Source organism: Triplophysa rosa, linkage group LG17, assembly GCF_024868665.1.
Source record: "Triplophysa rosa linkage group LG17, Trosa_1v2, whole genome shotgun sequence".
Classification (NCBI taxonomy): Eukaryota; Metazoa; Chordata; class Actinopteri; order Cypriniformes; family Nemacheilidae; genus Triplophysa; species Triplophysa rosa.
This window is the reverse complement of record NC_079906.1, coordinates 4484163-4497189: the sequence shown is the minus strand read 5'-3', so window position 1 is coordinate 4497189 and position 13027 is coordinate 4484163. Positions and strand designations below refer to the sequence as shown.

Below are 13027 nucleotides of genomic sequence, written 5' to 3'. Positions count from 1 at the left end.
CTCTGTTTTGTTGTTTTTATAGGAGATATTTATTTTGGATGACTTACACTGTGCTTACAAATGTGATTTAAATGTTCACAGGGTTTACGCTGTCATGAAAAACAGATATATCAGGAAGAGTTTGTTTTTGATTTCCAGGCCTGGAAAAATCATAGAAATTAATAAAGTTATGGAAGTGTTCTGGAAATCACAGCTGATACGCATTTATATGTGCTTATTTGTAATGTATGTATTTGGCTTGAAATGGCTCTCTGTGAATGTCTGTGCAGTTTCTAAAATCCAAATCCAGTAATGAAGAATTATTAGAAAAATTAATTGATCAAAAGGAGTGGGGACATTTGGCGACATATTGAAAGTTATTATATCTCTATATATTGTTGCTGTCCTTCCGAAACCTTGGATGTCCTGTATTTTAGGAAATGTATAAAAAGTGATTAAACACGGTGTCGTCACAGTTGACAAGCACTTTTTAATACGTTTATTGGTTATATGGATATTTTCAAGTCCCAGTGACAAATATAAAGGGTGACTAATAATAATGATTTATGGCAAAAAAAATTTAACACAAAATATGGAGATACGAGGTTTCAGACATATGATATATTACATCTCTATACAAGATCCATCCATCAGATTTTAACTCTTGCAGTAGGTTATGTCAATTGCCTGCTTGTAGTTGTGTCATAAAACACCATTCGATTTGATGGATATTCTTCCATTTCCAAAATCACTCCACATTTTGAAATGAACCCCTCTAGAAGTCTAAGTCAAACACGTCTCGATACAGAAATAGATGCAATGACATCACATCCTCTCACATCTCGAGTCTTCCTGAAACCCTGTTGGGTAGAAGACCACCCCGTCTCTTTTAGGCAGGCCATGTCAAAGGGAGGGTCTGGGCTGGTGTGAAGCCCTCAGCCATGAGGAAGGCCATTAAGACCCATTAGCAGCTCCCAGAGGTTTCTTATGAAGTGCTGCCAATATGTCATTTACTCTCTTTGTTAGGTACACTTCACTGAGGGTTTGTTTTCTTACATATAGGACCAAATGTGTTTCAGATCTTTTCTTAAGGGGATGTGGGGGGCAGGAGGTGTGCGTTTGCGTCCACCCTGAAGGGGTATGAGGTATAACAGACATTTGTGATTTGATCTGAATCAAGGCTGATCGGTCAATGTATTGTTTCAGTACTTATTTCGTGTGCAGGTAATGCATGCCGCATTTTTACTCAAACCTCGACAATAACAGGTTAAACTGAGGGCTGTAAAGAATTAGCCTTTGGTTTGGGTGAGAGAGACAGTAATAGATAGATGTAGGGCATTTGTTTTTAAAAGGAAATCGTTAAAAAGGCAAATGACTACAAGTGTGTGAGGTTGTTTTGGGCTTTTGATAGAATTACTGGCATTTATATTATCGAGAGTATAATAAAACAGGTGAATTAAATAATAATTTGTTTTCAGTAGGTTTTTGTTGAAAATGTAAACAAATCTGTTTTCACAGAGTCATGTAAAGGGGAACTAAAGTCACGTAAAAGTAATTGAAATGAAGAAAAAAAAATTATTATTCAGGTTTCTCACGGTCATGAAAAAGAAAATGTTACATTTTATTAAAAATTCGTTAAAATTCATACAGATCTATTTTTTAAAAAATATTTTTGTGATTGGAAATATCACAATGAAAAATAATAAAAAAATCTTTCCCACAGTCTGATTGTGGTTCTCACTGTCATGAAAAAGTGAATTTTAAATATTTTTAAATTCATTAAAATAAATAAAATATATTAAAACAACCTTGCCATTTCCACTGTTGTGGAAATTTTGGAAATATCATATAATTAAAATGAATAAAACCTCTTTTTTTCTTTATTCCCCACAGCCGTCAGGATAGTGTTCTAACGATAATGGAAAAAGGACATTTTAAATGTCATTAAAAGTTCGTTGAAATGAATAAAAATCTTTTTAAAAAATCGTTAAATTCCCCACAGCCGTTTGATCAGGGTTTTCATGGTCATGAAAAAGGGAACTTTAATGTCATGAAAAATTAATTGAAAGTAATAATTAAACAATTAATATTTAAAACAAAATCTCACCATTCCCAATGTTTCAAAAAATATGTGGAAATATCAAAATCATTTCTAGGCCTGGAAAAAGTCATTCAAAATGTATACAGTCCTAAGAAGTGACAGAGAATATTGATGCAAATGTAACATTTTTAGTCATACCTAGCCCTACAATACTTAATGTACTAGAAATTGCACTTTCTGACTGCAGTTCACATGAATCTCTACTAAAAAACTCATAGATTGTATTCAACAAAATGTTCATTTCTTTTAACTTTCCGTGTAATGTATTTGACTTTCAGTTCCTTCATTGCGCCAATGAATTGCGTTTCCACTCAACCTGAAGTGATTTCATAAAGATTGAACGTCTTTTAGAGGTGCGCACAAACTGCCGTCTAGAGTTGGTATTATTGCTCACATAAAGTATCAGGCGGTTTAACAGGCGCGCAGTTTATACGCAGTCTTCCTCAACACCCCCCTGATGGCCTGTACCTGAGCACTCAAAGTGGCCAGTTAGAGCATCAAAAGGGAAAATTGCATGGCTAATGCCAGGGAAAGGTGTGAGATTTCTCGTCGGCCCATGGCGGGGGGGCACTTTATAGACCCCACAGCCGTCTGATCCCAGCCAAGAGCCCCTGTGTATTGGCAGCTGTTAAGCTATTGAGTGACGATGCGTCCACACAAGCCACGGCAAATGGCAGAGGCAGCCAACACCTCTAGACTGGTGCGTCTGCGATAACTAATGGATCCAGAGATGTCGGTCTATTGAAGAAGAAAAGATTTCAAGAGATGCTAAACATCTGAATGGGTGCCGGTGTTTTGCTCGTGTCAAAACAAAGCATTTCCTGTATTAAACGTCCTGCAAATTGAAACACTTTTCCAATCTCTGTGATCGTCCAGGAAATGTGAATCTGAAATACGTTGGAAAAAAATCGTTACGTATAAGAGACCGAAAATATGCTGTGTGGCGTTCTTGGCCGTGACATTGCCGCTTCCTTCTGGTCGTCCTACACCACCTTTTTTTCACCTGAACTGTCGCCACCCCGTCCTAAAACCAACAGCCAGCCTGGTTTGAGATCAGCTGCTCGGGCCGCAGTGCAAACACATCGTGCCCAGCTTGAGTGAAGCGTGTCTCAGCGGGACTCTCTTGATCCCTGTGGGGTCTACAATAGGAAACCTCCTGTAATGTTTAGATACGACACTTGCCGTAACCATACGCTTCCTCTGAAGAAGAGCCATGTGTTTTCAGTTACACATTAATGATGTTTTAACCTGATCAAATGGGTATGGATTCTTTTATGATCCATTTCACAGATTCGGAAGGTTACGAAAAAGTCAGCGACGTGACCTTTTGCGGTAATAGTTTGTGGTTCCCGTGGCGTGGTGGATATTTACTGTAAATAAAGAGAATAAAAGAATAGCGAAGAAGAAGAAAGGTTATGGAGTCTGAGATTTAAAGCATTTGAGACAAGTAGAGATGTTGCGTCAGGAGACATCAGAAACGCTCAACGGTTTTATCATCATTAATCTCATCTAATGTGTCTGAATTCCAAGCGTATAAGCACCTTGCAGGTGTTAATAAGTTAGTTAGCCCGTGTCTCACATGCCTCACCTCAAAATGGAGACTGGTGTTCCATTCAACGACTGACTTGTTTCAAATGACAGCAGAGCTAAAGCTCTTCACACGCTACGGCTCACGTTAAGGTCGTTTCATCAGATTTTCTATTCTCACCACCATTTCTATTGCGACTGATTTTTGGCTTTTGGACCTCAAAAAGCCTTCATTTATATTTCTTTCTCTTCCCGTGTCTAAAACGCATGACGTCTGTGATCCTAGCCATGAACTTTCCACATTAAAAACCACAATCTGATATTCTTCAGAACACGATGCTTCAGGATATCTACTGTATGTGTCAGGTTCAATTGTTTTGGTGGCTGTATTTGTGATCTATGAGCCAACACTCTTCAAAATAAAGGCCCTTCAAAGGTGCCATAGAATAACCTTTTTTGTCTAAATGGTCCCACCTTTAACATCCAAAGAACCTTTCTGTTTCACAAAAGGCAAAAAAAGGTTCTTCAGATTATAAATGGTTCTTTAAAGAACTTTTGTCTAAATGGTTCTTTGTGGAACCAAAAATGGTTCTTCTATGATATCGCTGTGAAGAACCTTTTAAGCACCTTTATTTGTGTAAAGAAGAGATACACACAATTCTGTTAAAGCGATTTTACATGTGGGCTTGTCGATTGGAAAACATATTTAACTGACTTTATTTCAAAATGAAGGTGATTCACGATTCCTTAGAAGAACCTGTTTTGTCTAAATGGTTCCACGAAGAACCTTTAACATCCAAAGAAAGGTTCTTTGCGGAGAAAAAATATTCTTCAGATTATAAAAAGGTACGAAAAAAGATGGGTCTTTGTGGAACCAAACATTTTTTTTTCTATGACATCACTGCGAAAAAACTTCTAAGCACATTACTTTGTAAGAGTTTCAGTGAATTGAAAGTATGAAAGTGGTTTGCTCATTATTTATATATATTTTTTAGAATCATTTTTATAATAATAGTACTTTAGAATAAAAGTAAAGCCATCAAAACTACGTGACCATTGAAATTATATTGTGACTAAAAAGTAAAAATAAATCAAAACGATTTTAGAATTTGTAAAAATGCTCCCGAGGTGTTTTTAAAAGAGTTTTGAAGAACTGATGCTGCCATTAAGATTTGGGATATTTCCAACCACAGACCTAGAAGTAACGTCTGGTTTAGTCAAATTAAAAGTATTTAGTAACATAAAATGAATTAAATAAACATTAAATTACATTAAATTAATGTTACTAATTTAGTAGCATTAAAACATCACAATATTAACATTCAAAGAGCGCAGTTTCATGCGGTATTTCCTGGTTGAGGTTGGAAATAATCTACATCCGAGGTGTCTTGAACACAGCATTATTTCCACTTATTGACTGCTTTTCAATAGTTGCTCCAAGTCCGTTTCAAAAACATTTTTTGCAATGATATAAATGTTGGTAAAATTGTATGTTTGTTGAAAAAACAGCTTCAAGATCATCAGAAACATTTTAGCAAACCTTAGGAGCTAAAGCAAACCATTGACCTTGACATTGCTATCTGCGCTAGCCAAACCTGTAACATGTTTGAAAACATCTTTTATGACACTACAGAATGGTGAAAATCATTCTGTTCGACTGCGGGATTGAAAACTGTACGCTAGTCCCTCACCAACGTGCGTGTGTGTGTCCTCAGAGGAGTGAGGAGTGTCACGCATTATGTGTGACTAATACTGGCTAGTTTCAGGTGAAGGAAATGAAACCTGTACATCACACCTTCATGATGGAAAGATAGCTGAACGTGTGTTTGGCTAATGTCTTCTGCTATTTTCTCCAGCTTTAGGTCTCTCAGTGTTAATGTCCAGAGAGGCCGTGAGGTGTGAGTGCATTTTCAGCTTTGTATGGATGAATTTAAGTACAAGACTTATGTCCTCTTAGGCAACCCTATATTCGTAATCAATATATTCACAGCGTTTGTGGGCTTTTAGCTTGTAAAAAGTGCAACCCTCAGTTTAAATGCTGCTCAAGAGCAAGTGTTTAGTATTTATTGCATCCGCAAAAGTAATGGTTAAAACAGTTTGTGCTGAATGTCCATTTGCCATTGATCGAAAGAAATAAATGCATTTAAAATGACAACAGGACAGAGCTTGCGTAAAGGCTTCTGCTAACACACAGCCATGGAAAAAAAATCAAGAGACCATATCAAAATTTTCAGAATTGATTATTTATAGGTATGTGTTTAGGTAACATGATCATCTTTGCTTTCATTCTGTGCACTACTACAATATTTCTCCCAAATATCAAATACAAATATTATTTCTATCCGCATTTACTCGCAGAAAATGAAAACTGGAGAAACAGGTCAAAATCACAGAAAAGATGCTCTGTTGTTTCAGACCTCAAATTCTGCAAAGAAAACAAGTTCATGTTCACTTTTAAGCAATAAAACAGTAATACTTGTACATGTATTTAGGAAAAATCGATTTTAAAGTGATAATCTGGATTTTTTATCACATTTTGCACGTGTCTAGTTATGCTGTCAGTTTTTTCACATTGCTGTTGGATGACTTTGTCATTCCTGAGGTTTGATTTTGTGGAAATTTTGACTGGAATGACCACAATATGAAAGAAATGCTAAATAATTTGACCTCGATAGGCCTACTAAATGTACTGCATGTACCTACCTTTCTATCAGATTTGATGTATATTGTATATGACAATTAAACATGTTGTAGTGCATCCCCCCAAAAAAATTATTGAAAAAAACAGGACAATACCATAGTATTACTATGGTACTTTTTGTTTGGTGATTATAAACATTTGAACAATTTTAGATGCCAAATGAAAACAAAGTAAATCGTATTATTATATCCAATGGAAATCACTGTATTATAAATAACTTTTATTACACCGGTAAAACCTGATAACCCATTTCGTGTTCATCTGCTATGGCCTACAAATAGCTTTACATATTCGCATTGTATAAATACAATTATGGCCACGAGTGAATGGTCATTTTGCGGTCTTTTATCTATGGGTTATTTTGTTCTCAAACAGTTCAATGCTTTGAGGGTCCTTGCAAATCTAGGAAATGTGTGTGATTAGGAGTCTGTTTTGGCCGAGTCACTGTTTACCATGATAAAGAGTTGTGCTAACAGTGCTCTATACTGAAGTGGAGGAATTGAATAAACTGTGGATTCCGCATCTGCTGCTTAAACCATCACAACTAGTCAAATATTCATCTGACCGACTGCTGCTTCTTTATGCTACATTTCTACAAACCACAGCACAAGATCCAATACTTTACTCCAATGATAACTAGAAAAATTACAATTAAAAAAATAAACATAAACATTTTTAGTTTTTTCAAATTTGGTGTCCTCATTTTGCTTTTATGAAAACGTGCAAGATCTGATGATTTCAAAATGTTTGCATAAAATCTGACGTCAACATAGTGCATGTCTCATATTGACTTCAAAATAATATATTCCTCTTCATTTTCCATACAAACAACAACTCTATATTTTAAATGGAAAAAGTCTAAAGTGGACTTTGGTTTGTGTTCCAGCAGTTTGCATCACAAAAAAAGAAGACTAAATGAAAAGTATAAACCAGTGACACACATAAAGTCTTACAATTCTAGATCTCTATTTGTGTACTGAGATAGTTTAAATTTTAGTTGGTTTACAGTCAGAGATACATTACAAAAGCCAGACGCACCCACTTTCCCTATTCACATTTCTTCCATGAAAGACATACAACTGTTGATCTGCGGTGCTAATAGGCTGTAAATCACCACATGCCCATTCTTTTGGTTTTCTCTCTATCTAAATGTCCCTCTCTATGTATCTCTGCATGAATAGAAAGCTTGCTGCCCTCTGAGGGCTAATGAGATTAGCCATCAAGGGACGGTCTTGTCTAGACACCCGTAATACACAACCCCCTCCCATCCATCACACATACAGGCTCTTTCTCAGGTTAACCTCACCTGTAGAGTTCCCCCAGGGTTTGTTTTCTACCATAACTCTATAATGATTTTATGTGCTTCTATTTCTTAAACCATTTCCGACAATCAATGAGGTGATTTAGTCAAAATAATTTCATTAATGTTCTGTAATTCATGTTTCTTCATTACAAGCATATGTATCGTTACATGGTTTTTTGTGTAGTTTGTTAAAGCACATGGAAAGACTTTATTGAAAGATGTTTTTTTTTTAATTAAAGACTACAACTTTATAACAAAGTTGCCAATCAGAAGCGAAAAGTGTAATGGTCTGAAACCATAAAAGAACATTTTAGCCTTTCTATGGTTCTTTAGAAAATCATCTGTATATTCGTGCTATAAAGAAACTAAAAAGAAGACTAAATTAATAGATTATTATTAATAGAAAATGCATCAAAATGGTCTAAAAAAACCATATAATTAAGAAATGGTTCATGATAAGAGAATCCATAGCTTTGGAGTGTGCAAGCTGCTTTATTTGTAAAGTATATAGTAAATCCCCACCTTAAAGCATTAAACAAGGTTATTATAGTTTACTAAAACTATTCAAATATTTCTGCTAAATGAAATCAAATAAAGCATCGCCCTAAATGTTTTTTGAAAAATAAAAATGAGAACTGTTGCCTCAGCAATGAACTGTGCCTGAGTTTGAGGCACTGAAACTAATACCAAATAAAAACTAAACTGAAACTGAAAAACTTGGATAGCTATATAAAAATGAACAAATAAATGCTAAAATAAAAAAAGCACATAACAAAATAGCTAAAAATGTTACTAAAGCTAACCAGATAAATCAAAATATGAATGAAAAACAAATCAAAATATAAATGAAAAACAAATAAATAAGAAAATTACAAAAGCACATTCCTAAATAGCTAAAAATTTTAACTAAAATTAACCAGAAAAAGATCAATTAAAAATATAAAAATTAAATTCATAATATGAATAAAACTACACTAAAACTGAAAGCCAAACTAACAACGGTTATGTTTGCTCTGTGTGGTCTTTGTTTTTCTATGTGGTGAACACTGGAACTTCAATCTACATACAAAGAGATTAAAGTTTAAAGGTTTGAAGTTTAAAGCCAAAGATTAGTGGCAAAAAATGTGTTCCATTTCCATCCCATGTTGGATTATACCCAACCATGAGGTAAAACCACCCAGCACTTTCAATCTGTTCAGAGAAACCTCTAGTGATGCCCTCAATTGCATTTTAAATGATTTGCCATAGTCTGCTGTGGTTGTAAAAATCGAGGCCTGATGTCTGTAGCATCAGTGAGAATTAGTGCATATGTCTGTGTGAATTAGCAAACGCCAGCGATGGCCGCGTTCATGTTTGCGTGAATGAGTGAACACTGTAAATAAGAAAGTGTCTTCTTTACCCGTCCTCCCATTAGATGCCTTAATGAAGAGAATTTTGCCATTCTGTATACTTTGAGCCTGTACATATTTGTTTTAAAGTCCTTCAGCAGTTCATGAGGACATGTTTCCTCCGTTTATCCCCTTCCTGTTGGGACTCTATCAAGGCTCTGCTAACTCTCTTTGATTCTCCCTATCATCCAATAGGATCATGACATTGACTCATCACCGTGTCACTTCAAAGGCTGAGAATGGGGGGCCAAGCCCCGCCCACAGCCAGGATCCCACTTAAAGGTGTGGGACACCCCCTCTGCATCTACAGATGAAGGAGCTGACAGAGAACACACACCTTCATCCTTGGACTTTACTCTTCTGCACTTGTGTGCCATTGGGATTAACTGGACCTTGTTGAGGTCATATGGAGAACTTGAGTCGTTGCTAAAAAATCTAAATATTGATTACTTTTTATCTCTTTATCTTGACTGAATAATGCAGCCTATCAGAGGTGAGTCTTTATTGTCATCTTTACCATTGGTTTGGTCATTTCTTTACTGCAGTTTTTGTTAAAAGGTAGTTTTGGATGGCTACCATTGACTGATCTCATATGTTCTCTTTTTTAGACCTCAAGCATAATTTCAGCCTTCCACCTCCACCATCCATGGCTGGATCTGGTGATTCCTATCACCAAGGCAACATCCGAATGACTTTGGAGGATCCAGAGCTGTGGAGGTCATTCCATGAGATCGGCACGGAGATGATCATCACCAAACCGGGAAGGTACGTCTTTGAGGAACCATTTTCTCAGCTAAAACCTAAACTTCAAGATGATTTCATTATTTTAGAAAAGTATGACCTAAACTTGACTTTGCTATATGTTTATCTTGCAGGAGAATGTTCCCACACTGTAAGATCAGCTTGTCTGGATTGGTGCCGTATGCAAAGTACATCTTGTTGGTGGATATGGTCCCAGAAGACAGTCTCAGATATAAGGTAAGAAACTAAACCTATTACAGATTTTATTATTTGAGAAAGTCTTACAAATTAGCTACTCGGGGAGCTGGATTAGTCTAGACTAGTCCAGACCATTAGCCTAGTGTGCTATTGAGATGGGGAGCTGTTCAGTGATCCGACCGAGGCATTGGGGGACGTTGCCATGTGTCATCCAGGAACTGATTGGGGTCTTCAACTTCAAAGAGCCCCAGCTCTTCCTGTTTTTACAGACCCCACTGGGGGGTTTGTCCCAACACACAGTCTTGTTCACACATACTCTCACACCCCAAAAGACAGCCCCCCCACCATCACCACCACCACCTTATGTCACTGGCACAGTGATTCTTTTCAGCCCTCAAATATAGTAAAATGATTTGTTTTTTGTTTCCCGCAGTGGAACAAAGATAAGTGGGAGATCGCTGGGAAAGCAGAGCCCCAGCCGCCCTACAGGACGTACCTGCACCCTGACTCTCCAGCTCCTGGCAGCCACTGGATGAAACAGACTGTGTCTTTCCTCAAGCTCAAACTGACCAACAATGCTCTTGACCAGCACGGACATGTGAGTCTCACGCTCGATTCTTACAGTTGTTTAATCGCAATTCCATGTTGAGTTTGATGTTAATTCCTCTCTCTTTTGATTCAGATTATCCTGCACTCCATGCACCGCTACCACCCGCGTTTCCACATCGTCCAGGCCGATGATTTGTACAGCGTACGCTGGAGCGTCTTCCAAACTTTCACTTTCCCTGAGACTTCTTTCACAGCAGTCACTGCCTACCAGAACACAAAGGTAACAGACTATTCAAAACATGATAACCTTGTGGAGCATTTGTTCTTATTCCCACCCTATATATATATTATTAATATCATGATAGTAAAAGGTCATTTTCGTTGCAGTCGTGATTAATATTTAGGTTGTTTTTTCTCACAGATTACAAAGTTGAAAATTGACCACAACCCCTTTGCCAAAGGTTTCAGAGATGAGGGTACAAACTCCAAAAGGTGAGGTTGCCTTTATTTCCATTATTTATTTTCATCAAACTAAATTGAACTAAGTTGACTTGAAGAAAATTATTTCAAAAATGTGATTTCATTATTCACATACAAAAAATTGTTCATTTAAAAAATACGAGTAGTGGCATTTACTTCATAAACGTTTCATTTTCTGTTGTTCCTAAAGAACTTTTTTTTCTTTACTTGAAGAAAATTATTTATAAAATTTGGATTTCATTATTCAAATGGTTCATTTTCAAGTTTAATAGTAAGTGTAGTGGCATTCGTACTTTATAAAGGTTGCCTTTATTTTCATTAAACTAAATTTGTCTATTTACTTTTTGAGAATATTTTTTATAAGAATGTGATTTCATTATTCACTTCATTTGAAAGTTTAATAAGAAGTGCTGTGTCAATTTGAAATCTAACTTTACTGTAAATTTTACGTTCATAGACGAGCGAATAGAAGTCTGGCTGATCCCGAGAGAGCTGCAAAGAAGATGAACATCTCAAAAGACTCCGAGCATGGAAGTCCAAGAGGTAATTATTGAAATGATTTAATAATGTTTTAAAAACAACTGTAGGACCTACTTAATATTTTGTATGAATTTGCGCAAGTTTTGCACACAGTTTTTAAATTAAAATTTACCTACTTTTTAAAGTAAATTTTACTTAATTTTTTGTGTCAAGTTTTTGCACACAGGTTTTTAAAGTAATTTTTACTTGTGTGTAAAAAATGTGTGCAAAAACTTGCACAAATAACACCAAAAATAAGTAGATTTTACTAGTTGTTTTTATGACTAGATAATATAAGATGGTAACAGATTTTTATTTTGATGTGTTGTATTTGCAGATCTGGACGATGATGCGGGTCGTAAGGAACTGGAGGTAAAGTGTGAGCCTTACTCCCCGTGGGGCACTGCGTCTGACAATCACGCTCTCCGTGCAGATTCTCCTCTGGGCTCGGACCCCCGAGACATGTACAGTTCAGAACAGCTTGTACCTGGACACAACACATACCACCCCAGCAGGTACGTCACTCTTCGTTCAATGATCATTTTAATGGCGTTTTCTTTTGTCACCTCATCTCACAATTTATTTCCCATTTCTTTTCACAGATATCACGAATATGGCAAATCCCCCTCTCCTTCATCCAGCGTGGGCAGCGGTAGCGGCTGTGTTAGCCGTTCCAGCTTTGAGTCTCGCGTGCCTGATGTCGCCACCGTCCCCGATCATGACGCCTCCAGTAAGCCATCCGTCCCTGAGTTCGGCCCCACCCCTTGTCCTCCTCATCCCTCGACGGGGCACCAAGACTACACGGGAGTACTGAACATGGCCATCGCTCAGGCCAAGCCAGGTATGCTGGGCCACCCTCCTCTCTACACCCCCTACAGTACCGAACAGTCTCTGGGGCAATGGAGCGGAGCGCCGTCCACCCAGTACCCCCCGCCGCCACCACCACACCATCACCTACCCACGGAATACAGCAGCCAGGCTGTCCATCACAGCTATCACCATGGGAACGTGGGGGACTGGAGCCAATACCCACTGTTCTCTTACTCCTGCTGGTGAGTGGATGAGGAACTGAAGTGCAGAGTGAAAACTGAATGAGGAACTTCCGTCTGGTTCTTCGCGCCTCCATCTGGACGATGGCGCACGGTACCCCGTGAGTACCAGATGAACAGTAGAACGCTGAGTGAATGTTATCAGAAGTGGCACCAACCAGAATGTTGTTTCTAAATATATTCTTAATGCAAACCGAGGACAACTGAGTTTGGTTTAGAAAAAGCTGACTGCTTTTGAGAGCTTTAATTCTTTCCACTTTCTGAAAAGACAATGTGCTTGTCAGTTGTGTCGTGCAATGTACTTTTCAATGCATTTGTTCTTTTGATACATTTTGACTTATCAAACGGCTGCTTATCGAGGATGCAGAAGGACTGTTTCCCTTGCTTTGTTGTTAAAATGTCTATTTATTTTGTCTTTGGCTTTGCTGCTACTTAATTTTATTTTTGTTAAAAAGAGAAATGTGTAGTGCAGAATGCTGTTCGGAAATTGTT

General features: G+C 37.3%; 1 protein-coding gene across 1 annotated transcript; it reads left to right on the top strand.

Annotated features, from left to right (window-relative positions):
* The first annotated feature begins 9380 nt into the window (after positions 1-9380).
* tbx16 (T-box transcription factor 16) lies at positions 9381-13027 on the top strand. Its single transcript, XM_057357237.1, has 9 exons — positions 9381-9492; positions 9608-9764; positions 9875-9977; positions 10372-10536; positions 10621-10767; positions 10909-10979; positions 11425-11510; positions 11824-12001; positions 12089-13027. The coding sequence occupies exons 1-9, from the start codon at positions 9477-9479 to the stop codon at positions 12540-12542; spliced, it is 1377 nt and encodes a 458-aa protein (XP_057213220.1). The 5' UTR covers positions 9381-9476; the 3' UTR covers positions 12543-13027.

Coding starts and splice junctions, on each gene's coding strand:
- tbx16 (XM_057357237.1), top strand. Junction 10,537..10,620: donor CTCTTGACCAGCACGGACAT/GTGAGTCTCACG, acceptor CTTTTGATTCAG/ATTATCCTGCACTCCATGCA. Junction 11,511..11,823: donor CGAGCATGGAAGTCCAAGAG/GTAATTATTGAA, acceptor TTGTATTTGCAG/ATCTGGACGATGATGCGGGT.